This window comes from Rhineura floridana, chromosome 3 (assembly GCF_030035675.1).
Source record: "Rhineura floridana isolate rRhiFlo1 chromosome 3, rRhiFlo1.hap2, whole genome shotgun sequence".
Classification (NCBI taxonomy): Eukaryota; Metazoa; Chordata; class Lepidosauria; order Squamata; family Rhineuridae; genus Rhineura; species Rhineura floridana.
Genome location: NC_084482.1, coordinates 185,868,162 through 185,894,404, shown reverse-complemented (window position 1 = coordinate 185,894,404; position 26,243 = coordinate 185,868,162). Strand labels below are relative to the sequence as shown.

The 26,243-nt window shown below is 41.7% G+C and overlaps 1 protein-coding gene across 18 annotated transcripts in view; it reads right to left on the bottom strand.

The window, feature by feature from the left end:
* Positions 1-26,243, bottom strand: part of FHIT (fragile histidine triad diadenosine triphosphatase) — a 1,850,166-nt gene that overhangs the window by 254,633 nt on the left and 1,569,290 nt on the right. For 16 of the 18 annotated variants that reach the window (XR_009761542.1, XM_061618744.1, XM_061618747.1 and 13 more), the window contains one exon: positions 21,369-21,437. The exons of 1 other annotated variant lie outside the window; for it this stretch is intronic. Coding sequence is in view for 16 of the 17 variants with exons in the window: in XM_061618744.1 (XP_061474728.1) it covers positions 21,369-21,437 (69 nt within the window). In the remaining variant the exon portion in view is untranslated. Of the gene's footprint in view, positions 1-9,587; positions 9,860-21,368; positions 21,438-26,243 lie in introns of those variants that run through there. One more of the 18 variants, XM_061618755.1, reaches the window with a different exon arrangement.

Genomic DNA, 26,243 nt, shown 5'->3' with positions numbered 1-26,243 from the left:
CCCCCTCTTTCCATACCACATTTATTCTAATATAAACTCCTTCCAAACTTTACCTGTTTAACTGATTACAACCAACCATGAAAAGTGAAACATTGCAGAGGGCCTCTCCCATTACTAGCTGACCTGTGCATTTAGATCTGTAAGAAATATCCTGTTTGTAGCTACCATCAATAGCTGTAACTAGTTTGCAGTGTGATAGCATGGAGCTTTCTCTGTTAATGGCACCCTGGATATGGAAGTCCCTCTCATTGGAAATAGAGTTGTTTCCTGTGTTACTTGCTTTCTAACATCAAGTTAAGATGTATCTCTTCCTTCAGGCCTATGGAGATGAATAACTGAAAGAATGTGTTTCTTCTGCCGCTGCATTCTTCTTTTATGATGCTCATTGGTTTTATGGTTTTCATGTGATATTGCTGTGTTGTATTTGTATGAATTGTTTGTGTACCATACTGGGAACCTTTGGGTTGAAATACTACTTCTTCTACTACTACTACTACTACTACTACTACTACTACTACTAAATATTTCAGTCATAGAAATATTTCCAAATTTGCATCTATACATATAAATTATATGTTATCTGTTAGGAGTTGTTCTTTCAGTGTGGCAGCACCTATGCTTTAGATCTCCCTGCCTATTTAACATTAGGCAGGCACCCTCACTACACATATACCCTATCTGCATTATACATTTAAAGCAGTATCAGACATCCTTAATAGTCATCACTTCCTTCTGATGTTTCACCTGTCATGAATATATATTGTTGCACATAAGATGTCCTGGGTCCCAACCAGAGAAGCAGACTCAGGACTCAAAGACTGGGCCTTTCTGCATAAAGCTTATTCCAGAAATCAGTGCAGGGATCTGAATCAGGATTCAAATAGCAGCAGGCATCTAGATGTTGGAAGCAACAGTAGACGAATTGTTGCAACAGCAAATACTAACAGTACTATTTCTTATATACAGAAAAGGGGTGGGCACCTGACACTATTAATTCAGGCTCTTCTCAGCACAAACTACAAGGCAGGGGCTGTGACAGGGTCGATGGATGAAATTGGGCTACTTGTAACCATATCTTCTCTAACTTGCGCGAGCTTTGAGACATGCCAGTCTCTGATGCTGCTGAGTTGCTTTCATTTTCTCCTGCCTGAGAAGTCCCTATGTTTTTGTTAGCATTTATCTCTTTAGGCATTATGTTTAGCCTTGGTGCCAGCAGAGAGTCATCACTAGCCATCTGAGACAAGAAAAGGCTGTCTGAGCCTTTCTCAGTACCTCCAGCAGTCTGCTTCAAGGCTTCTGGAGACCCATTCTCTTTTATCCTCCTCATTGGTGCTGGCAATGTCCTCCTCAATGTAGATAATCTCCTTCTTCATCCTCCCAACCTTGTCAGAGATTCTCCTTGGGGCCCGTGACGTAAGGTAATCTATATGTGTTGACTCTGAGTAAGAGTGAGAGGGGGAGTAAGTGAGTAGAATCTTGGAGTGTGCTGTTTGCTGATTGGCTGAGTGAATGGGGATGGTGTGCTTATTGCTTATGAGTGTGCAGGCAGCTTTGAAAGTTGAGCAATTTAGACAGTAAGGTCAATATCTGTTTTTGTTTTTTAATTAGACAGAGGATGTCTAAAGTTGTTGTTGGTGTTGTTATTCCACCCTTCCTCCCAGAAGGAGCCCAGGGTGACAAACAAGGGATAAAACATTAAAAACATTTTAAAACCAAATCATATTAAAACATATTAAAACTAAAACATATTAAAACAACTTTTAATTATTATTGTTTAAAAAAATCTTTAAAACCTAGTCCAACACAGACGCAGACTGGGATAAAGTCTCTACTTAAAAGGCTATACACATGCTAGCATTGGCTGCACACTAAAGAAATGCAAGTGCAATATGCGCTAAAAAGATATCAGAGATGGAGCCTGTCTAATATTTAAGGGGAGGTAATTCCAAAGTGTAGGTGCCACAACACTAAAGGTCTGCTTCCTCTGTTGTGCGGAATGGGTTTTCTGATAAGATGGTATAAGATGGCAGAGCACAGTGATCGACTGGGTATATAAGGGATAAGATGATCTTTCAGGTATCCTGGTCCCAAGCTGCATAGGGCTTTGTACACTAAAAGTAGAACCTTGAACTTAGCCCAGTAGCTAATAGGTAGACAGTACAATTCTTTCAGCATTGGGGTGACATGGGATGAGCAGTTGCTCCGCCACAGTTTGCACCAGATGCAACTTCTGGACCAACCTCAAAGGCAGCCCCACAGTTAGGTTAGGAATTATTAGATTTGGGTAAAGTAAGCAGGTGTTTAAAGTAAATCATAGAATTATAAATCATAGAATAGTAGAGTTGGAAGGGGCCTACAAGGCCATCGAGTCCAACCCCCTGCTCAATGCAGGAATCCAAATCAAAGCATTCCCGACAGATGGCTGTCCAGCTGCCTCTTGAATGCCTCCAGGGTCGGAGAGCCCACTACCTCTCTAGGTCATTGGTTCCATTGTTGTATGGCTCTAACAGTTAGGAAGTTTTTCCTGGTGTCCAGTCGAAATCTGGCTTCCTGCAACTTGAGCCCATTATTCCGTGTCCTGCACTCTGGGACGATCGAGAAGAGATCCCAGCCCTTCTCTGTGTGACAACCTTTCATGTACTTGAAGAGTGCTATCATATCTCCCCTCAGTCTTCTCTTCTCCAGGCTAAACATGCCCAGTTCTTTCAGTCTCTCCTCTTGGTTTCCAGTTCCCTGTCTTTGTTGCCCTCCTCTGAACCTGTTCCAGTTTGTCTGCATCCTTCTTGAAGTGCGGAGACCAGAACTGGACACAGTATTCAAGATGAGGCCTAACCAGTGCTGAATAGAGGGGAACTAGTACTTCACGCAATTTGGAAACTATACTTCTGTTAATACAGCCTAATATAGCATTTGCCTTTTTTGCAGCCACATCACACTGTTGACTCATATTCAGCTTGTGATCAACAACAATTCCAAGATCCTTCTCACATGTTGTGCTGCTGAGCCAAGTATCCCCACCTTATAACTGTACATTTGGTTTCTTTTTCCTAAGTGTAGAACTTTGCATTCTGTTGTTTTCAGCCCAATGCTCCAGCGTATCAAGATCCCTTTGAATTTTGTTTCTGTCTTCCACAGTATTAGCTATGCCCCCCAATTTTGTATCATCTGCAAATCTGATAAGCATGCTTTGTACGTCCTCATCCAGGTTGTTAATAAAAATGTTAAAGAGCACTGGGCCCAGGACCGAGCCCTGTGGTACCCCACTCATTACCTCCCCCCAGTTTGAGAAGGAACGATTGATAAGCACTCTTTGAGTACGATTCTGGAGCCAACTGTGGATCCATCTAATAGTTGTTCCATCCAGCCCACATTTAGCTAGCTTGCTAATCAGAATATCATGGGGCACTTGTGTAACATACTTGAAGCACTATCAGGATTGAACTGAAAATACAAACATTTGAACAGAGTGAACTTGTTTGTTTATATTTTATTAAAACCTGTTCCTTTAATTAAAAACTGTACACATGTCTGATCATTGGCTACATTTTAAGAATAAGATACAAGTGTCTATGGTGCAGTGGCGTCACTAGTGGGGTGCGGGGAGTGCAGACCGCACCTGGGTGACACCATGAGGGGGGTGACACCCAGAGCCATCCCGTCGCGGGGCAGGGCGCCTGCGCCGTTGCCTGGCAAAGGAGCCGAGAAGCGCTCCGGGTCGGCGTCGGAGCAGCCAACTCCTCGGAGGCAGGCAGGCAGGTGGGCGGGCAAGACCGGAAGCAGCGTCAGCGGGGCGAGGGAGGTGCGCCGGCATTCCCAGGCCTGCTTCTCTGGCTGGGTGCCCCTCTGGCGTGCACCCTCCCATGGGCATGGGTGGCTGGTTGTGTATGTGTGCGCACGCGTGTGCTCAGCAGGACATTTGGGGGCTTGCCAAAGAGTTACCACATCAGGTGACACCAACCCTAGTGACGTCACTGCTATGGTGGCAGACAGAACTGAAGAGAGAGTAGTGTCAGGTACAGGGGATCAGCCCATGGCTGTGGTCTTATAAATTCCTAGGAAACCCCTATTCTCCTCACAGAGCTACAGTTACAAGAGTTCCCTGGGAAGGGGGATTGTTAAACCACTCTGGAAATTGTAGCTCTTTCAGGAGAATAGGGGTGTCCTAAGAACTCACTGCACCCTTAACAAACTACAGCTCCTGGGATATTTTGGGGATAGCCATGACACTGCTTTAAATGTATAGTAAGGTTGGGGCCTGTTTTAGATGCCAGCTAAAACCTTTTTTATTCCATCAAGCTTATGAATACATATAATTTAGTTATGTATACTTGTTTTTAATATTTGGCAATTTTATCTGTTTCTTATTGATTATTGAAGCCTGCCTGAAACTCTGGAGAGCTGATGCCAGTCAGCGTAGACAATACTGAACTAGATGAACCATTTGGTCCGACTTGGTTTAAGGCAAGCTTCTTATGTTCCTTACTTCTTCATAGAGGTCAGTCATAGAACAAACGTCGTGTGTGCCTTAGAAGTCCTCATCATTTTTCCTTTCCCTCTTATCAGCTTTGCCTATTCTCAGGCTACAAGAGCAGTTTCAAACTTACAGGAGACTGAAGTGTAAAATACTGTACTCCAGGTCATGTTGGCAATTTTTCCCTCAGAAGAAAATCAATACAAAATAATTAGTTTAACAGAAAAATAATAGGCAAGGAGTCTTTTAGGAGGAAAAAAATCACTGGCAATTTAGAAATAGCTGTGACTTATATAGCTGATTCATTTTAATTTCCTGTGATCGGGTTCTTTATAGCCACTCTCTTACAACTATCTCACCCTCTCAGCTCTAGCAGCTATTACTAATGGCGGCAAGGTCTGAGTTCCCCAATTATTTAATCCATTGGTCTATTGTACAGTCACTAGTCCAAGCTTTGCTAAAGGAAAGGGATTTCCTTTATCTGTCCTCTGAAGTCTCCTTTATCTCCTTTGCTTTGGAAATGAGAGAGGAAGAGAGAGCATGCATGTAGAATTACCTGAAGAGGGTGGCTCTTCCCCTTAAAAGACCACCTTTAAATAAATATCTTTTTTAACATAGTATCTTCAAGCAATCAGGACTGCTCACGGAACTGAAACAGCCTTGGTCGCTCTGGTAGATGATATGAGGAGGGCATTAGATAGGGGAGAATTCACCTTTCTTGTCCTCCTCGATCTCTCAGCGGCTTTTGATACTGTCGACCACAGTATCCTTTACATCGCCTGGAGGGATTGGGAATTGGAGGCACTGTATTACAGAGGTTCCGTTCCTTTCTCTCCGATAGGTACCAACAGGTAGCATTGGGGGAGGAGGTTTCAGACCCTTGGCCTCTCAATTGTGGTGTGCCACAGGGCTCTATCCTCTCTCCCATGCTATTTAACATTTATATGAAGCCGCTGGGGACAATCATTAGGAGATTTGGGCTGCAGTGTCACCAATATGCGGATGACACTCAGCTCTATCTCTCGTTTAAATCTTCACCAGAGTTGGCTGTGGAGACTGTGATGTTCCTATATTAATGTATATATGGTAAGTGTTGTTGTTTAGAAGATACATGGTAAGTGGAGTGAAAGAGGAGGGGGAGTGAATGGGCAGTAGAATGCTAGATGATTGGCTGAGTGTTTAAAATGGCTGAACGTATAAAAGGAAGAGTGAGAGTGGAATCTGGGGGGAGAAGAGAAAGAGTGGGTTGTTTGGTGTGTTTGAGAGAGTGGTTTGTCAGGAGAGAGTGGAGAAGGAGGGGGGTGGAGTTCGGATTAGTATTGAGTAAAACCATATGCTTATGTGCCTTAAGAAGAAATCTTGTTAATCTTGTTAGCTTTGTTATCTTTAATAAATACTTAATTTGGTTTACCAAAGGCCTGATCCTTGGCTGGGGTTTCACAGACCAGAAGGGAGGGTAAGGTAATGACCAAGGCTGAAGGGGAACTGTAACAAATGGTGGCAGCGGTGAAGAGAATAACAATACCAGTATTCAGAGTCTCTGGGAATACTAGTATTAGGACGTGACTGGTGGTTGCCTAGCAGGGGGATCTGTTGAGATCTGTGCTAGGGCGGGGAGAGAAACCATAAAAAAGGACAGTCCGGACTGGTGGAGTCCCTGGTGGTGCCTAGAGACAGGCAGTAACCACGAGCAGGTAGGAACCTGACAGGGAGAGCCAGGGAAGGGCATCACAGAGACCTTGTCCAAGTGCCTGGAATCCGTGAGTGGATGGATGGGAAGGAACAAGCTGAAGTTGAACCCCGATAAGACCGAGGTGCTACTCGTGGGGGAAAAGAGAATGTTGGGAGATGTTGACCTGAAGTTCAATGGGGTGAGTCTACCCCTGAAGGACCAGGTCCGCAGCCTTGGGGTTGTGCTTGATTCCAGGCTGTCCATGGAGGCTCAGATTTCGGCAGTGAGCCGGGCAGCCTGGTATCAACTACACCTCATACGAAGGCTGCAACCCTACCTTCCTGTTCATCAGCTCCCACTGGTAGTACACGCCCTGGTCACCTCTCAATTGGATTACTGTAATGCACTCTACGTGGGGTTACCCTTGAAAACGGTCCGGAAACTACAACTTATACAAAACGTGGCGGCTCGACTACTTACGAATAGTCACCGCCGGGATCACATCACACCAGTGTTGTTCGATCTACACTGGCTTCCAGTTGTCTTCTGGGCCCAATTCAAGGTATTGGTATTAACCTTTAAATCCCTATACGGTCTCAGCCCAGTTTATCTAAAGGAGCGCCTTCAATGCCACCAATTATGCCGCCCGACAAGATCAGCCACACAGGGCCTTCTCTCAATCCCGCCGACAAAAACAGCTAGATTGGCGGGAACTAGAGAGAGGGCATTCTCAGTGGCGGCCCCCACCCTCTGGAACTCCCTCCCACAAGATCTACGGCACGCCTCTTCCCTAAATGTATTTCGTAAAGCCTTAAAGACCTGGCTCTTTCAACAGGCCTTTGGGATTTCCTGGGAGGGTTAACTTCTATGACTGAAATGCCTCTTACCCTGCACTAGTATTGTTGTTGCTGCTGTATTGTTTATATATTGTATTAATGTATTTTATCCCATTGTGTTTTAACTGTTTACATGTACGTCGCCTAGAGTGGCCATCGGCCAGATACGCGACACATAAATTAAATTTTATTATTATTATTATTATTGTTACTGTTGGCTGAACACCCGTTGTAACAACCAGCCTCATAGAGGTGGGTGTCATTTCCCAGGGATTTCGTGATGGCATTGAAACAGATAAGTCATCCTGGGAAATCCTGGTGGACAATCCCTCTTGGTTATCTCTGGAAGAGGCTTCTGATGAGGCCTTGCCTACAGAGACTATAACATATAGGGGAGGGGAACCCCCCAAGGTACCCAAAACGTCCTTTGTCACCTCCTCCCATGAGTGTCTTCTTGCCATTGTCCTCTGATACCAGTGAATCCTCAGAAATGTCCTCAACGAGTTGTCCTGTCTTCACAACTGCAACTGCAGTAGCCCAATATTTGGCTGCAGAGATGTTAAGCTCCCAGTGTTGTCGTGGAATACACCTGACAAACAAGAACACTTTGGGAGATACTCCTTCAAGAAGTCCAGGCCTTACTTGCTAATTTTAGATGGCATTGACATTGGCTACATTTTGGCATCAAGTTAAAAACTGGCTTTTTAGTCTGGGATTTTGGCTATGTTGATGGGGAAGTTTCCATAGTAGTTTTTGTGCTGTTTGCTGGTGTTAAATATTAAATATTGTACACTGGATGTAACTATTATGTATGATTAGGTTTTATGGTTTAAGTATTGTAGCCTTCACTGAGATCAACTGATATAGCATAGGTCAGAAATATTTCAATTGATAAATATAAATAAAAAACACATCTGTGCAGAATTGTGGCAGCTGGATGCAAATAAGGAACATATTGATGAGCACATTGCTGCTGTGCTTCCAGTAAAGCTTCTCATGTATGATCCTGCCACGGCATAGTAAGAGGATGCTCATGGCCCACTGAGAAACTGATGGGCACTCTCTGTGAAAGTAACATCTATCACTAAAGTGTATTAAAATACTGGATACTGTTATAACACCAATATATTCCTAAGTACCAAGATATGAAGTTCCCAGTACATTACCTATTCAGGCAGTGGCAAAATACTGTGCGAAAGGATCATCTCTCCATATTTACAGCTTAGGCCTGCAAGAACTCACAAAGAATCTCATCAAAAAGCACGTTTCCAGCTGATTCCATTTTCAGATTCAGGCAGCATGCATAATTTGGATACAGCTCAGAGAAGCAGATGAGCTTTTGAACCCTTTTCTACACCAAACAGCTCTGTCTGAAAATATAAGGATTCTGCTTCCTTTCAAATGCATACTGGATGTGGAAGGGGCCGTTGTATGAATATGTATATCTATGCCCTGGTAAAAATGATGCATGGCTCAGAATGGAAGAAGACTGAGATTTACAGAGGACTTCACTGCAGCAATATCCTCAGAAAGGAAGTGTGGCTGCACAATCATGTGAATGATTCTTTAGATTTGTCTGGAAAATCCACAGGCATTGGAGAGGAATGATTTACACTTACCAAGGCCACCCTAAGATCGCCCAAGTCAAATGCAGATATAGAGAATAACAGGACAGATGTGATTAGACATGCTGTATTCCTAGAGCACAGTATCCAAAGCTCAAAAAATAGTGTTTTTCTCCCCCAAGTGCATGAATGAAAGTACAGAATATGAATAAATAGAAATTATTTTTTAAAGTGGGCATGAATAACATTCCAGCAGAAACAGAATTAACATAAAAATTATGGAGTATTATTCATAGAATCATAGAATAGTAGAGTTGGAAGGGGCCTGTAAGGCCATCAAGTCCAACCCCCTGCACAATGCATATTGAGATGATAAAGCTAACCAACCAGGTGAGTTCCAAAATGAAAGATGCAGAGCTGAGCCATATTTTCTCAGAAGACATTTTTTTCTGGGAAAGTTTCTATTTCTATTTTTCTCACATTTCTAACATTTCTAGAAATGTTATAGAAGTTTGTATATGCAGAGATCATCAGCTGTTTGAGATGTGTGTGTGCCAGTGTGTATATTTTCCTAAGTAGCAGGCTTTTACCTTGCATTTAGATCACTGAGACTTGAGTAAAATAAGAAAAGCTCCTTTATTCATAGAAGTACATAGTAGATAGGAAAGTCATACCTAGTTCTAACTAAGTTGGAGGTGCAATGCCCCGACTTGGGTATTGCCCTCATGGCTCAGGAGAGAGAGCAAAGACAAAGATGTCTCCTCTCTCCTCGGACAGTTGAAGAAAAAGAACAAAGGAAGGAGTGGCAGATAAGCTTCCCTGAGCATATCAGTTTACAATGGAAGGAAGTTAGGTAGAGAACAGCACAGGTAAAGGTAGGCAAGCCTAGCCAGCTAGAGGACCTGTCTTGCCCACAACCCGACACAGGAGATGGAGGTGAGACTGGCAATAATTCTTGCTTTATTAGAGTCACGGTTACATCAAAAGCAGTGCGTTTCATAGACCTAACTAGGCTGGCTCACTACTGATGCTAACTATGCTAACTAAGCATTCTCTGCAGCGTGTGCAGTAAGTTGACTCAGCACCTCAACCAGGGGGCGCTGCCTTAAGTAGGGAAGGTCTTCGCTTGTAATCTCCAATTTCTGCGTGGTTCCACCCTCTGACTGTCCCACTTCTCGTGTCGTCTCGTGCAGGGCGAGGGGGGCTGAGCCTCCGCCTGCTCATTGGACAGAACAGGCTCGCTAGGTGCCGGCTCAACTTCAGGAGGCAGGGATCAAGTTGGCAGGGAAATGTTTGAAGGTCCAGGTGGGGAGTCCTGGGGGGTTAGAGTTGGCACACGTGAGAGATCACTCCCCAACGGCTCTGGCAGAGTGCTTGCACGTGGCAAGGCACCTTGAGGTGGAGTGGGGTCTACGCCACCCGGGGAATTGTCCACAGAGATTGGACGGCTGCTAGCGCTTCCCCCTCCCTCAAAGCTCTCAAAAGTCTCGTCCTCCTCTGCCCACTCTCCCTGATGCTCTTGCGGTAGCTGGGGCTCAACAGGACCCTACTCTATCTTCCTTCTGGAATACAAACAAAAGAACCCAAACAGGAATTGCTCTTGCCCCACAAGAAAAAGGGCACCTTTGCAGGATTTTCTCTGAATATTCTCCACCATTCATTTATTTATTTGCAGCCACAATTTGTCCCCTTCCAATGGCCTCAAATGACACTAGGTTCACAACATTGTGGAGAATGCAAAATGGTGCCAGGATGCCACATCACAGTCCCTGCTTCTGCATTGCAGCAGCAGCAGCAACAACAACAACAACAACTTAAGAAACAGACTGCTACTGCCATTGGTAACTGTGAACCCCATCCCTGAGAAACTGTTAACGAAATGAAATTGTCCTTCCCTCTGCTCCCAATCTCTTTGCCCATAAATAAGTTGCAGACATTTGAGACTTCATTTGCACACAGCTCTAAACAGAACTACTGTGATGTTCCTGTAAGTTAGCATATGTAAATATGGTAAGTGCGGGTCTATTGGGTGATGTATGGTAATTGACTGAGAGAGAAAGGGGGAGTACATGGGTGAGAAGCTGAAGTGTGCTGGATGATGATTGGCTGAGTGGCTGGCTGACTGAAGGTATAAATGGAGAAGAGAGAGAGAGTCGGTTAGGGGGTCAGTTGGAAGGGGGGAGAGCGAGTTGGTTAGAGAGAGGTTGTTGAGTTGGTTGGCAGAGTTCTGAGGGAACTTTGGATTGTATTTGGCTGATATTTAAAGAGGATATATATGAACAGAAACATAAAGAGTAACCATATATGAAACCATACGCTTGTGAAACATTCCTAAAGTAATCTTGTTATTTCCTGTTATTAGTAAATAAATACTTCTTTGGTTTACCAAAGGCCTGATCCTTGGCTGGGGAATATACAGACCAGAAGGGAGGGCAAGGTAATTACCAAGGCTGAACAGAAGCAGTATCTAATGGTGGCAGCGGTGAAGGGAGAAATAGTAACAAGTCAAGTATCCAGAGCAACCCAGAGTTGTATGCTTTATATATAAAGATACAAGGGGGTTGGGAACAGCATAAGCACGCAGTCACAAAAGTAACCAGCTAGAGAGAGACTCAGGCAAAGTCTCTGGGAGTATTGGTTATAGGACGTGACTGGTGGTGGTGCCTAGCAGTGGGATCTAGTGAGATCTGTGCTAGAGCAGAGTGAGAAACCATATAAAGGACGGTCTGGACTGGTGGTGTCCCTGGTGGTGCCTAGTGAAAGGCAGTAGCCACAAGCAGGTGGGAACCTGACAGGGAGAACCAGGGAAGGGCGTCACAACTACCCAAAAGAATTCTAGATGAGAACAACTTAGGTCACATCTACATCATACATGTAAGGCACTATTATACTACTTTAACAGTCATGACTTCCCCCAAAGAATCCTGGGAACTGCAATTTCTTAACAGAGCTGAGAGGTGTTAGGAGATTCCTATTCCCCTCACAGAGATACAGTTTCCAGAATTGTAAGATGAAGGACCATTCCCTCTTCCCAGGGAACTCTGAGAATTGTAGCTTTGCGAGGGGAATAGGGGTCTCCTCACAATCCTTGGCACCCTTAACAAACTACAGTCAACTACAGTTCTTTGGGGGCAGCCATGACTGTTAAAGTGGTATAATAGTGTTTTAAATGTATGGTGTGAATGTGGCCTTATCCAATTTTGGAACAAATTTATTTGTCTCCCACAAGCATCGAGTAATCTTTCTTTAATGTATGTGTTCCTTCTCATAGAAATAGGTTTCTAAATTTTGACTGTTTTTGACACAACATTATATAAGATCTCTGGGTTGTATCCAACTGTTTCCCTCTATTCACAGAAGGTTCTTCAGTCCAGCAGACACTTCTGTGAACAGAGGAGAGGGAGGCAATTTTGACTGATTCTGCACATCTTGCTCATAATCTGCTCCAGGGCATTGGGAGACCCTTTGGAACACTGTGGGAGGTGGCACAGGAGAAAGGGGGAATATACAAAAATTGCCAGAGTTTAGAAAAGTTACTTTTTTAAAACTACAGCTCCCATCAGCCCCAGCCAGCATGGCCACTGGATTGGGCTGATGAGAGTTGTAGTTCAAAAAAGTAACTTTTCCAAGCTCTGAAAATCAAGTCCTTCCCCCTTCCATTCACAGAAACCTCTGCTAGAGCAAAAAGCCTTCCACGAGGAAAGGTACAAAACTAGATATAACCAGAATGACAGAGAATGTGGAATCGAGGGCTGTTGCCAATGCTAATCTTATGCAGAGTAAACCCACTGAAATTAATGACTCTAAGATAGTCATGTTCATTAACTTCAAAGGATCTACTCTGAGTAGGACTAGCATTAGCTATAAAGACACAAACAAACAAAAACAAAGTACTCTTTTCAGGGAGAGACTAACAAAAAGACCTAGATCCAGGGTCTACAATAAAAGTCCAATAAAGATCTCACACCAGCGAGTTTATATAATATGAAAACAATGCACCATTAGACATTCTAAATGGGCTAAACATTCATCTTATTTTCCCTGTGTTTAATTATTATGGTTATGTATGTATTTCTTTAATGGTTTTGCATTTATAGTTGTATAAAGACCTTTGCAAATCTCTCAGTCCACACATTAGGTAAATATTCTAGCAATCAAGCAAATATTTGGAAGAAACAAATCACCAGGAACAGATGGCATACCAATAGAGTTGTTACAAGTTACCGAGACTGTCCAAATTTTGACAAAAATTGTCAACAAATATGGAAAACTGAACAATGGCCCATAGACTGGAAGCTTTCAATATACATCTCAATTCCAAAGAAAGGGGATCCCAGGGAATGCAGTAATTATAAAACGATTGCTTTAATATTCCATTCAAGTAAAGTAATGCTCAAGATTCTACAACAAAGGCTCTTACTATATATGTGTTTTTCTTTTTATATTGTTTTTAAATTGTTTTTTTAAATTGTTTTTTGTGTTTTAAAATTTGTATATTTGTTTTTATTGTTTTTAATTGCTGTAAACCACCCAGAGAGCTTTGGCTATGGGGCGGTATATAAATGTAATAAATAAATAAATAATATGGAGTGAGAAATGCTAGAAGTCCAAGCTGGATTTAGAAACGGTACCAGAGATCATATTGCAAACATATGTTGGATAATGGAACAGACCAAGGAATTTCAGAAGGAAATCACCCTGTGCTTCATAGATTACAGCAAAGCCTTTGATTGTGTAGATCATGAAAAACTATGGAATGCTTTAAAAGAAATGGGGGTGCCACAGCATCTGATTGTCCTGATGCGCAACCTATACTCTGGACAAGAGGCTACTGTAAGGACAGAATATGGAGAAACCAATTGGTTCCCAATCGGAAAGCATGTGAGACAGGGATGTATATTATCACCCTATATGTTTAATCTATATGCAGAACATATCATATGGAGAGCGGAAATGTATCAAGATGAAGAAGGTGTGAAAACTGGAGGGAGAAAATATCAATAATTTAAGATATGCAAACGATACCATACCATTGGCAGAAACTAGTAATGATTTGAAACGAATGCTGATGAAAGTTAAAGAGGAAAGCACAAATGCAGGACTACAGTTGAACATCAAAAAGACTAAAGTAATGACAACAGAAGATTTAGGTAACTTTAAAGTTGATAATGAGGACATTGAACTTGTCAAAGATTATCAATACCTTGGCACAGTCATTAACCAAAATAGAGACAATAGTCAAGAAATCAGAAGAAGGATAGGACTGGGGAGGGCAGCTATGAGAGAACTAGTAAAAGTCCTCAAATGCAAAGATGTATCACTGAACACTAAAGTCAGGATCATTCAGACCATGGTATTCCCGATCTATATGTATGGATGTGAAAGTTGGACAGTGAAAAAAGTGGATAAGAGAAAAATCAACTCATCTGAAATGTGGTGCTGGAGGAGAGCTTTGTGGATACCATGGACCATGAAAAAGACAAATACAAAATACAAATATAAAATACAAAAAAAAGACAAAAACAGAAGGGAGTAGAAAAAGAGGAAGGCTAAACAAGAGATGGATTAATTCTATAAAGGAAGCCAAAAACCTGAACTTACAAGATCTGAACAGGGTGGTTTATAACATATGCTATTGGAGGTCGCTGATTTATAGGGTTGCCATAAGTCATAATCAACGTGAAGGCACATAACAACAACAACAACAACATTAATAAAATTATGATTAAAATAAAAGTTAAAACAGCATAACTAAAAATCCATGCCAGGCATACCCATATTAACCAATTAAGTTTTTGTTTGCTTTTTTATTTATTATTTGATTTATATTCCACCCTTCCTCCCGGCAGGAACTTATTAAGTTCAATCAATAATGGAATTTGTTAAAAGCACACAAGACATAGTTTATTAGCCACTAAGGCAGACAATATCACCATGGAAGTAATTTAAAATTGATTTTCAATTAATAGTTCAATCACAATGTTTCATGGTGTTTTATGTATTATTTTATTCATGACATTCCATTTATGAATTGTTTCCTATAAAATATCAAAAATCAAAATACTTAAGACAGAATATGCAACAGGATCCACCTCTGTCCCTGGATCTGTATATAGTGGGCAAAATAATAAGTAACGAATTATAACTTCAGTTTGGCTACATCAGAAAATATATTTTCACTCCTGCACTAGAATACCTGTGTTTCTCCTTTCATGATCTGTGGGTGGCATTACTCAAAATCTAAATTACATAAATGCCCTATGCATCTTTTTCAGATGTAGCTTCTGTGTGGTGTAGTGGTTAGAGTGTTGGACTATGACCTGGGAGACCAGGGTTCGAATCTCCACACAGCCATGAAGATCACTGGGTGACCTTGGGCCAGTCACTACCTCTCAGTCTCAGTGGAAGGCAATGGTAAACCCCCTCTGAATACCGCTTACCATGAAAACCCTATTCATAGGGTTGCCATATGTCGGAATCGACTTGAAGGCAGTCCATTTTGAAAGCCAGTGTGGCATAGTGGTTAGCATATTGGACAACGACCTGGAAGACCTGGTTAACATGAAAACCCTATTCATAGGGTCGCCATAAGTCGGAATCGACTTGAAGGCAGTCCATTTCCATTTTCTGAGACACCTTCTGTGAGGCAAATGGGGGAAGTCCATCCTGATCTTCTTCCTACACTCCAATTACTTATCTTGTTTGCTAGTGATCTAGATCCTGACCACTGAAGGACAGTTTGGAGGGATATTTATGTTACAGGCATACTTGTGTAACCTCAAAATAGGTACCACCATGAGGGATGGAGGAGAAATTAGGGTCAATTTTCAGTTCTTGAAATAATCCTTAATAATTCACACTTCTCCAAATTTTGCAATGGATTTCTCCAGCCATGTAATATGTACAGAAATTGCAAATATGAGGGTAAAGCGTGCATATATTAGGGATAATAATAAACAAAATGCATTGTATTAGGAAAAACTGCTAGCAGAAATGTGGATATTAGGAGAAATGTACATGAAATTTTGATGAATTTTCATATCTTTTTTTTTTAAAGTCACAAGCTGATGTGGAAATGTAGAGAACTGAAGTTAAGACTAGAAAAATGAGAAACTGAAAGTAACCATATCTGACAGATTCACCCATCCTTAACCACCACCTTCCTGGGATTCTTCCACAAAAGTCACTATAGGAAAATAAAACTTGTTCCTTCTCCAGTACTGGCAAAAGTGGCCATGTGAAGTTATTAGAATACTATAGGTTAGGAATTCTAATCACTGAATTCTAACCACAGAAGACACAGAACTAAAACTGTTGCCTTTCAGTGTATGCAGACTGAAGGGTTAAGGTTAGAAATAGTCTTCATTGGTTCATTGCATTTTACCTCTGAAAAACTGATCTGGTTAGAATGTTTCATTCTGGGAGGTAATCCAGCATATCACTGCTGAAAAATGAAATGGACTGCCTTCAGGTCGATCCCGACTTATGGCAACCCTATGAATAGGGTTTTCATGGTAAGCAGTATTCAGAGGGGGTTTAACATTGCCTTCCTCTGAGGCTGAGAGGTAGTGACTGGCCCAAGGTCACCTAGTGAGCTACATGGCTGTGTGGGGCTCGAACCCTGGTCTCCCAGGTTGTAGTCCAACACCTTAACCACTACACCACACTGGCTCACTAATAGTTGAGGTAAAATTCATTGGTGTAAATTTCAGTTACTGCCAGCCATAAGTAATGTTACTTTTAAATTTGGGTGAAATGCTCTCAATGTTTGAATAATTTGCAGACTCATACCATTGGGTGTTAGAACAAATTAAACCAGAACTATCACTAGAAGCTAAAATTATGAAACTGAGGTTATCATATTTTGGACACATAATGAGAAGACATGGTTCATTAGAAAAGATAATAATGCTTGGAAAAACAGAAGGAAGTAGAAAAAGAGGAAGGCCAAACAAGAGATGGATTGATTCCATCAAGGAAGCCACAGACCTGAACTTACAAGATCTGAACAGGGTGGTTCATGACAGATGCTCTTGGAAGTTACTGATTCATAGGGTCGCAATAAGTCGTAGTCGACTTGGAGGCACATAACAACAACAAACCATGGCTCTAAAAACCATTAAAAAAGGATGAAAATATATTTTAAATTGAATGTGGACTTTTTCTCAGGTTTTGCTAAACCTGAAACCATTCAATGGGGAATTGAGTAAAAAACCTTCAAAGACTTACCATGTGCTGAAGTGGGAGCTCACTGCAGTTGTATCTCATTAAGTTCAAAACTCTGCAGTGATAGTAGTCAGTACAGAAACTTAAGGCACAGGTTATGTGAAATGTGATACAAAGCAAACAGACAGGCATGTCCAAAGTGGCATTTGGTCCAGGTGGATCATGAGGGAATGGAATTTCTGGCTTATTGCTAAAGGAAAATCTGATATCCAAAAGATTCTGTGGTGGTGGGCCACTGGAGTGTTGGATATGCATGAAAGAGACCTGGGTACGCAGACATGTAGCTCATTGAGCCAGGCATTATTTCAGAAAGCTGCTTTGGAGCTGCCTTTCCCAGTCTTGGGTCCCTAAATGTTGCTGGACTACAACCCCCACCATCCCCAGCCAATATATTCATTGGTCAGAAATAGGGATTTGGTTGAATTTTGCAAAATTTGAACTTGACACTGGGTTTCCTAGTTATTCACTTTTTTTTGTCCTCATGGATCAGTTTTTTTATCTAGCAGTTTTCCATAGCTGAAGCGGATTTTTTTAAAAAAATGCTTCAAAAATATTGATATTAATATTGATATTTTCTTCAATATCAATTTTAATATTGATATTTTCAGCATTTACTGATATTTCATTTAAAATATTGATATGCTAAAATATATATGAAAATTGATATTTTTATTTGCAAAAAACCCCACAAATAAATATTTATAGCAAATCGTGAACATTGATCCCTGATGAAGTGGCACCGGAAGATAGTTCAATGCAACAAAAATAAAACCGGCACCAAAATGAGGATTCCATCCCTAGTCAGGAATTATGGGAGATGTAGTCCAACAATATCTTGGGACCCAAGGATGGAGAAGACTGTTTTGGAGGTTAATATAAGACATGTTGCCTTCAGCTACCTAGAGGAAGGCTGAAACACAAATGTGATATAGAGTTAGACTGGTGATCTGTGTTGGAAATGCAGCCTGTTTGGGGTACTTAGTAGGGGGGTATATTTTTGTTTCCCTGATTGCTTTTTGAAGTTCTTCTGCAGGCTCCATTGGAGAATGGGTTGGGGAAAGAATTGGTTATATTTTAAAGAAGTTTTCTCAAAGTGATATTGTCCTTTCATTGCTGCATGTGACTTGAGGAATGGTTTTTAGGAATATTTAAGTTTCTTCGTTGAAGGCTCTGTAGCCTCAGTATGGATAGTGTGCAGTTATCTATATTTTTACAAAGTCATAACATTACGAAAGCTAACATTCGCTAATAACTAAAAACTGTTCAGGTATTGAGAAGCCATTGGGGAGACTGAAAAGAAAGAATTTGCATATCTGTCGTCCCCACCCCCCCACATACACACTCATGAACATGCTTCCAAGGAGGGCCAGCTTAAGAGCCGGTGATGTGTGACAGTCAAAGCTCAAGCAAGCTCTGGTACCAGCAGCTGAAATTTTCAGTGTTTGGAAATCAGCTTATGAATGCGCTTCTGTTCACCAGTTCAGCTTGACTGAAATGGAAGCCAGAAAGCTGCTAAGTCTTATGCCGAGCCACTTCCTCCATCCCCCCAAAATTGAAAATGATTCCTAATAGGTATTCCTGTGCTGCCAAAATGATTTAGCATAATGCGCTGAATGAGATTGCTAAGTCAAAATATCTTTCCCTAAGTGATTTTCTTGCTGTGTCTCTGAATGTCAGAAGGAAAGATGAGGACGTCGCATGCTGAATACCACTGCCGGTTTAAAAGTTTTACACTGAATAATTCATAGTTGGGAAGAGATGAGCTTTTCTTCCATATATAATACAGAGAAGCTTGACAATAGTAATGACATTAGGCCTTGGGTTTGTACTTGGGCTTGTTTGATGCTGGGATCCATTTTGACTGCACAATCACAGTTCCCTATGTTTCTATTGGTCCCTATACTTCGTGTAGACTGGGAATGATCAATTACACTATCTTTGGGAGATACTTAATTTTTTTAGACACTAGTCCAGGAGCTAGAAAGGTATTTTGATATGCAACGTGACTCCCTCATGGGCAGTCAGCTTTATAATAAAGATGTATATCACCAAGCAATAGGTCATCCATGGGCGCTTGGGGTGGTGGAGAGGCTGAGGAAGTAATGTGCTTCCTGGAAGATCCCTTTTCAAGGCAAGACACAGATCAGCTACAGCCTTTTGCCTTTCCAGAATGTGCACATATTAGCAATGTGGCATAAGGCATTTATAGGAAATCCTGTGAGCAAAAAGTTGAATCATATACCATGATTAAAATTCAATCATCAGCAAACAGATGGCCATCCTTAGCATAGATCTATAGGAACCAAAGTGTGAAGCTGCTCTGCCAGGAAAGTTGTTGCTAGGACTGAAAGTCCAATATCCATTCTAGACCCTGACCCTCTTACATCACATAGCCAAATCTGATTAACTGCATGATAGGAAGAGTTGTATAAAGTTCAATACCCATCCTAGATCCTGACTCCCATATAACACATTTATTTATTTATTATTTAATTTATATCCCGCCCTTCCTCCCAACAGGAGCCCAAGGTGGCAACACATAGTGAAATCATAATAACTGCATGATTGGAAAAACTGTATTTAGGAAAAATGAAGAATGATCTGTTGGGCTGATGACCAGTAGGCATTACCTTTATTGTCGACAGCGGGGCAAGCCATATATTAATTAAAGACAGGAGTCTGTTTTACACGTCTACAGATGAGCAGGACTTTGTTTTACTTGCTGATGGATCACGGAAATCCGTAAAAGCACGTGGTCTGGTTAAATTTGACAAACTTGGCATAATGTCAAACTGTTTGTTCGTTCCGGACTTGGCTCATAATATTTTATCAGTGGGCAAACTGGTGAGTTGTCAATTTTCAGTCTGGTTTGATAAAGGAAAATGTTGGGTGCAAAGAGGAGAAAATGTTGTCTGTCAGGGTTTCATGACACAAGGGCAGTTTAAAATGACCGTGGGTGTGAAGTGTGCTAATGCCTTGAGTTTAATGGGGCGGAAAGGGAATGACCGCCAGAGCTGTAGAAAGACAGCTGTAAAAGGCACACAGTCAGTGTTTACTGCTCACATAGAATCTTCATGCAATGCAATCAGGTTAATGCCTAAGAGAGTGCAAAGCAGCCGGGTACACATTCCACAGGGAAAAAGAAGAGGCAGGCTTGCACCCAGAGCGCCACGAGGTTTTGTTTGGATGCCAGAAACACAGCAGTTAATTCTGAGCAGAAGCATTAAAGTTGCAGAAAAGCCTTGGGATCAAAGGCAAACAGTCATTCTCACAGGGTCAAGTGACACACAACCGCAAACATTTAAACGTAAGGCTGAGGAAATGGAATCTCCAGCGCAGGCTGTGCCAAGCACAAGCACAGATGGGGGGGCCTGAGAGATCAGAAGTTCATACCAAAAGTGTCAGATACTTTCACGTAAGGGATTGTGTGCAGCAGGGGTTCGTTAACCTGGCATTTTGTGACACTAACAACATGGTGGCTGACATAATGACCAAGCCTTTGTGTGAGGAGAAATTTGGCAAACTGGTGACAAGGCTTGGAATGAACCAAAGTTTGATTGAATAAAGTTTTAGCTAAATGTACAGAGATGTTCTGAAATGTACTGCAATGTACTGAGATGTAATTTTGAACTGTACTGAACTGAAAATGCAATGTACTGAAATGTATTGCAAGAGGTATTGTAGAAATGTATGACTGTATGATTATATATTATGGAGATGTATTTCATGTGTATTTTGCAGTCTTAATGGAAAAAAGGGAAGCTGTTGGGCTGATGACCAGTAGGCATTACTCTCTAGTAGTTTTCCATGAACCCTGCAAGTTTGAAGACGTAACTGTGGTTAAGGGGTGAGTTATGGCTATGCCAGTCTGGGAACAGACAGTGAAGGTCGTTGCTATGGTAGCCATCTGATAACAGCTGGGAAAGTCGTAACAGAGTCTATGTGAGTTGTTGTTCTTCTGAATTATGCCTCTGAGCTGAGAGGCTGTCTTTTGTGTTCATCTATGGAGAGAGATGTACCAGAAGGGGGGTGACTGAAGAATCTCTACATGTATTTACTCTTAAGCCTCTGGCCTTAATGTCTTTCAATAAAGACTCTTACATGATTTAAATGCTCTGAAGAAGTCTTCTTGCTCAACTTAACTCCAACGTAATGTATGCTGTTTCACACAACAACGCACACAAGCCAACATGATCCTCCTCACACTCAAACAAAACAAAACAAACACTTAAATTTACATTTAAAACGCACATTTTGGAGGGTTTTAAGGAAAATTCCTTTCTGAAAATCCCCGTTTTTGTGTTGAAATGTCAAACCCAAGAAAATTCAGCAGAGTAGATCAGCATTGCATTCATCTTTGTACTTAATGCTTGGTAACAAAGCATCCATTAAAAAATGTAGATCACTGGATTGTAACCAGACACCTCTGAAAATCTCTTACAAAACTCTCTAGATGTTTTGTAACCATCTTTTTAAAATGGAAAATTTGGCATATTCAAATATTGCACATTATCAGATCAGGAACAAACTTCAGATCAAGTTAAGACCACAAGAGCCACTTTAATATTCAATGGTAAAGTTTCTTAGCTCAAACATACCTTGTCATAGATGCTGTCATTTCTGCTGAAGTCTCCGGCCTTCCTCGGAAGTACGTGGACATGGACATGCTACAAAATTAAAAAAAAAATCAGATACACAAATGAATGTTGATCATTGGCTTCTGGTGAAACAGACAATTTATATTGTGAGATGTTTTCACTGTATTTCCTTTATTATACAGTGACTCCCATGGCATTCACTTTTCAGGAGAAAACAAAGAACCTGTTCTTTATTTCCACATAAAAAGTCCTCGAGGGATGGGGAGAAGGATAAGAAAGGAGAGAGAAGCTAGGCAGTGCATGGGAGATTTTGAGAAGAAGTGGAGAGGCTCTGTGGAATTATTAGGAGATGTCAATCTAAGTTTCACTTTTCTTTGAAATGACAGCATATTGCACAACTGACTGTCAAGTCTTTGAGAGTGACAAGTGTAACCATTTCTCAACTTGGATGCCAACCAAGCCAACCATCTGATGCTACCAACAGATTTAAGGAAGGGGGATAGTGTGGGCACGGCAACTATGAAATACTGGGTTGACTTGAGTTTAAGGAGACTCTAAGAGCATAAGGACAGATGGCCCCAACCCAGTCCTGTGCCCTCCACAATTCCCAACAGCCTGAGCCAGCACAGCTGGCACCAGGTTGGAAACAGCTGGAATAAACTACAGTCCATGTCATCCATAGGTTTCAATAGCAGCCAGCCAAATGTCTCTGGGAATTCATAGATAGAGGATGAAGTCTTCCTTTATTTGCCCCAACATCTGATATTTAATAGGGCTAATCTGAAATGTCTGATTTCCGTGATTTCTTTGCACATTTGGAAGAGGTATGTGTGTGAGTATATGAAAATCCTCCTGAAGATGCAGAACAGGGCAGATTTTTTTGGGGGGGGGAGGAGGAAGTTTAGGTGGGAAAATTCACAGTAATTTCAAACACATTAATCCAGCATTGCATCGTTGGTATGTCACTGTACAGAGAAAAAGATGGCTGCCCCCAAATGCCCTGGTAAAAGTACATTTATTATTATTGTTGTTGTTGTTGTTGTTAAGATTTATATCCCTCCCTTCCTCCCAGTAGGAGGCCAGGGCGGAAAACAAAAGCACTAAAAACACTTTAAAACATCATAAAAACAGACTACAAAATATATTAAAACATATTTTTTCAAAAAAAGCTTTAAAAACATATTTAAATTGTTTTAAGAAAAAACATTAAAAAGCAATTCCAGCACAAACACAGACTGGGATAAGGTCTCTACTTAAAAGGCTTGTTGAAAGAGGAAGGTCTTCAGAAGGCACCAAAAAGATAACAGAGATGGCTTCTGTCTAATATTTAAGGGGAGGGAATTCCAAAGGGTAGGTGCCACTACACTAAATGTCCATTTCCTATGTTGTGCAGAACGGACCTCCTAATAAGATGGTATCTGCAGGAGGCCCTCACCTACACAGTGCAGTGATTGACTGAGTATATAAGGGATAAGACGGTCTTTCAGGTATCCTGGTCCCAAGCTGTATAGGGCTTTGTACATCAAAACTAGAACCTTGAACTTAGCCCGGTAGCTAATAGGTAGCTGGTGCAATTCTTTCCGCAGTGGAGTGACATGTTGGTGATACCCTGTCCCACTGGGCAGTCATGCCGCTGTATTTTGCACCAGCTGTAGCTTCTGGACCGACCTGAAAGGTAGCCCCACATAGAGCACATTACAATAATCCAGCCTGGAGATTACTGAAACTGAAACTTTATTTTTTACCCCGCCCTTTTTCCAAACTGGAACTCAGGGCGGCTTACAAATAGAACTACATGTAGTTAAAAACATAGAAAAACATACAATTAAAATACAATTAAACTATGCACAACCTTAAAACCTTAAAAGGCACTTAAAAATCTAAAAACAATTTAAAATAATACAAATAATAATATAAAACAATAAAACAAGCCTTGTAAAGCCCCATTACCAATGCATGGACAACATTAGTCAGGCTATCATGGTCCAGAAACGGCCACAGCTGTCTTACCAGCCAAAAGGCCCTCCTAGCCACTGAGATCACCTGGGCTTCCAGCAACAAAGATGGATCCAGGAGCACCCCAGACTACGGACCTGCTCTTTCAGAGGAAGTACGACCCTGTCCAAAGCAGGCAACTGACCAATATCTGAACTCGGGAACCATCAACTTACAGCATCTCGGTCTTGCTAAGATTCAGACACTGCATTGTACTATGGGCTTTGTAAGCCTTCCCAGGGAATAGTGGGCAACTGGCTCATCCTCACAATGGGCAGTCTCCATCTTCATCTTATATAGCTCCTCCCAATTAATCTGCAGTTGGATGAGGTTGGAACCAGACCAGAACCTTTATATTTATTCATTTAAAATTTTTCTATCCTGCCTGTGTCTCCAAAGAGACTCAAGGCTGCTAACAGCAATAAAAACAGGATCAAACAGGCACGATCCCTAAAGACTCCAAAGTAAAAATGCAGAAGTTAACATCCAACCTGCTTAACACATTCCAGAAGCAGGGGGGGGGGAAGACACACAACTTTGGCAGCAATGATTACACAATGAACCAAAAGCCTCTTTAAAAAGCGAGGTCTTCACCAACTGCTTGAAACAGTAAAGTTATGGGGTCTTCCATAAGATGATTGCCACAACAGAAAAGGCCTTGCTTCCTGATGCTGAGGGATTTTGAGCAGGGCCTCAGATGATGAGGAACATATGGGTAGAAAAACATACTCATGTTTCCCTACACCCAGTGGAGACTGGTGGGTCCAATGTCAGTGGGGCAGTAGAGTTGGAAGGGGCCTATAAGGCCATCGAGTCCAACCCCCTGCTCAATGCAGGAATCCAAATTAAAGCATTCCCGACAGGTGGCTGTCCAGCTGCCTCTTGAATGTCTCCAGTATTGGAGAGCCCACCATCTCCCTAAGTAATTGGATCCATTGTCATACCACTCTTAACAGTTAGGACATTTTTCCTGATGCTCAGCTGAACATCTGGCTTCCGTTAACTTGTAACTTTTAGTTCATACTTTCAAGGAGCTGTCCAAGGTGCTGAAACCTATTCCCAAACAATATTCAGTACCTTGGACAACCTCTTAAAAGTTCAGACTAAACCCCAGAGTGGATTCACTGCCTCACTGACATTGGAGTCACCAGTCTCCACTGCCTATAGTTAGGTCTCCATACTATTGCCAGATATTTTGACAGATTGGCAGCACAGCTCTCCTGCCTCTCCCCAATACAAAACTCTACAAAGAGTGTGGCATGGCAGCACCTGCCCTTTGGAATTCCTTCCCATAACATATCAGACAGGCATCATCTCTATTTTCTTTTCACCACCTAGCGTACACATTCTCTTTCCAACAAGCCCTTAAAATGGAGGGTTTTTTTTATCACAGTCTGTATCTGCATTGGATTTGAATTTGTTTTTGTATACAGCATTGATTGTTTTTATATAACATTGCTTTAATTGCTTTTGCATATGAAATTCTTTTAATATTTATATATATGGAATTTTTGCAACTGATATTGTTAAATTGCTTCAAGATAATTTATAGGAAGTGATTCATAAATGAAATTAAAAAATGGAATGAAATACAGAGCCTTGTGGACCTTTAAAGACCAACACATTCGTTATGGCACAAGCTTTCTGGGACTATAATCCATTTCCTCAGATGGAATTTAATGATGGAATATCACTGAATGCTCTAAGCTGCTCTCTTGACTTTTCTGTTACCTTGCAGAAGACCCAATATTTTACTATTATTTGTACTGTTATTGTTGCTGTCTATAGTTTTTGGTGTAAGCCAAGATACTTTTTTTGGTAAAAATTGTTCTTTGGAGGAATACATCAGTGATAGTGTTCTGATAGTGTATTATACTAATACATCACAAGCGCGATAGTGCTCTTATGAGGTATTAGTGCAATACATCATCCCAGCATCATTGCCCTGATGATATATTGCTCAAAACCACAACACAAGCTTAAAAAACACTCTTTGGTACCACTGGGCCCTCATCCACACACTCACTTGAAAATGAAGGGTTTGTTGAAGAAAAATAGAATGGTGTAAAACAAGAGGTTTCTGATGAAACCTTCAGTTTATAACAGGTGGCTCATTTGTGGCCCTCCAGATGTTATGTACTACAACTGTGCTGTGGTCTATAGGAGCTCCATCTTCCTCTGCAGGCATCCTGTCCATGTGACTACTGGTCTGGAGTGTTTGCACCTTATGTTGGGTCAGCAGGACAGACTGGGGATTCTGTTGGTGTACCGCCCACCCCGCTGCCCAACAGACTCCCTAGCTGAGCTGACGGAGGTGGTCTCGGGTGTACTGTTGAGATCCCTCAGACTGTTGGTTCTAGGGGATGTCAACATCCATGCCGAGGCCACCTTATCCAGGTTGGCTCAGGATTTCATGGTCTCCATGACAACCATGGGACTGTCCCAATAGGCCATTGGCCCAACACATGTAGCAGGGCATACTCTAGACTTGTTTTTTGCAACTGGACATGGAGATGGTGATCTGAATGTGGGGGCCTTACATCAGTCCCTCTGTCATGGACAGATCACTGCTTGCTGAAGTTCAGACTTACAGCAGCTTTTCCCCTCTGCAAGGGTGGGGGACCTATTAAGTTGGTCTGCCCCCAGAAACTAATGGATCTGGATGGTTTCCAAAGGGCTCTGGGGAGTTTTCTGGCTGATAGGGCTGGTGTTCCTATCGAAACCCTAGTTGAACTGTGGAATACAGAAATGACCTGGGCGGTTGACATGATTGCTCCTGAGCGCCCTCTCCTGTGTAGAGCTCATACAGCTCCATGGTATACCCCAGAGCTGAGAGCGATGAAACAATATAGGAGACGGCTTGAGTACAGATGGAGACGA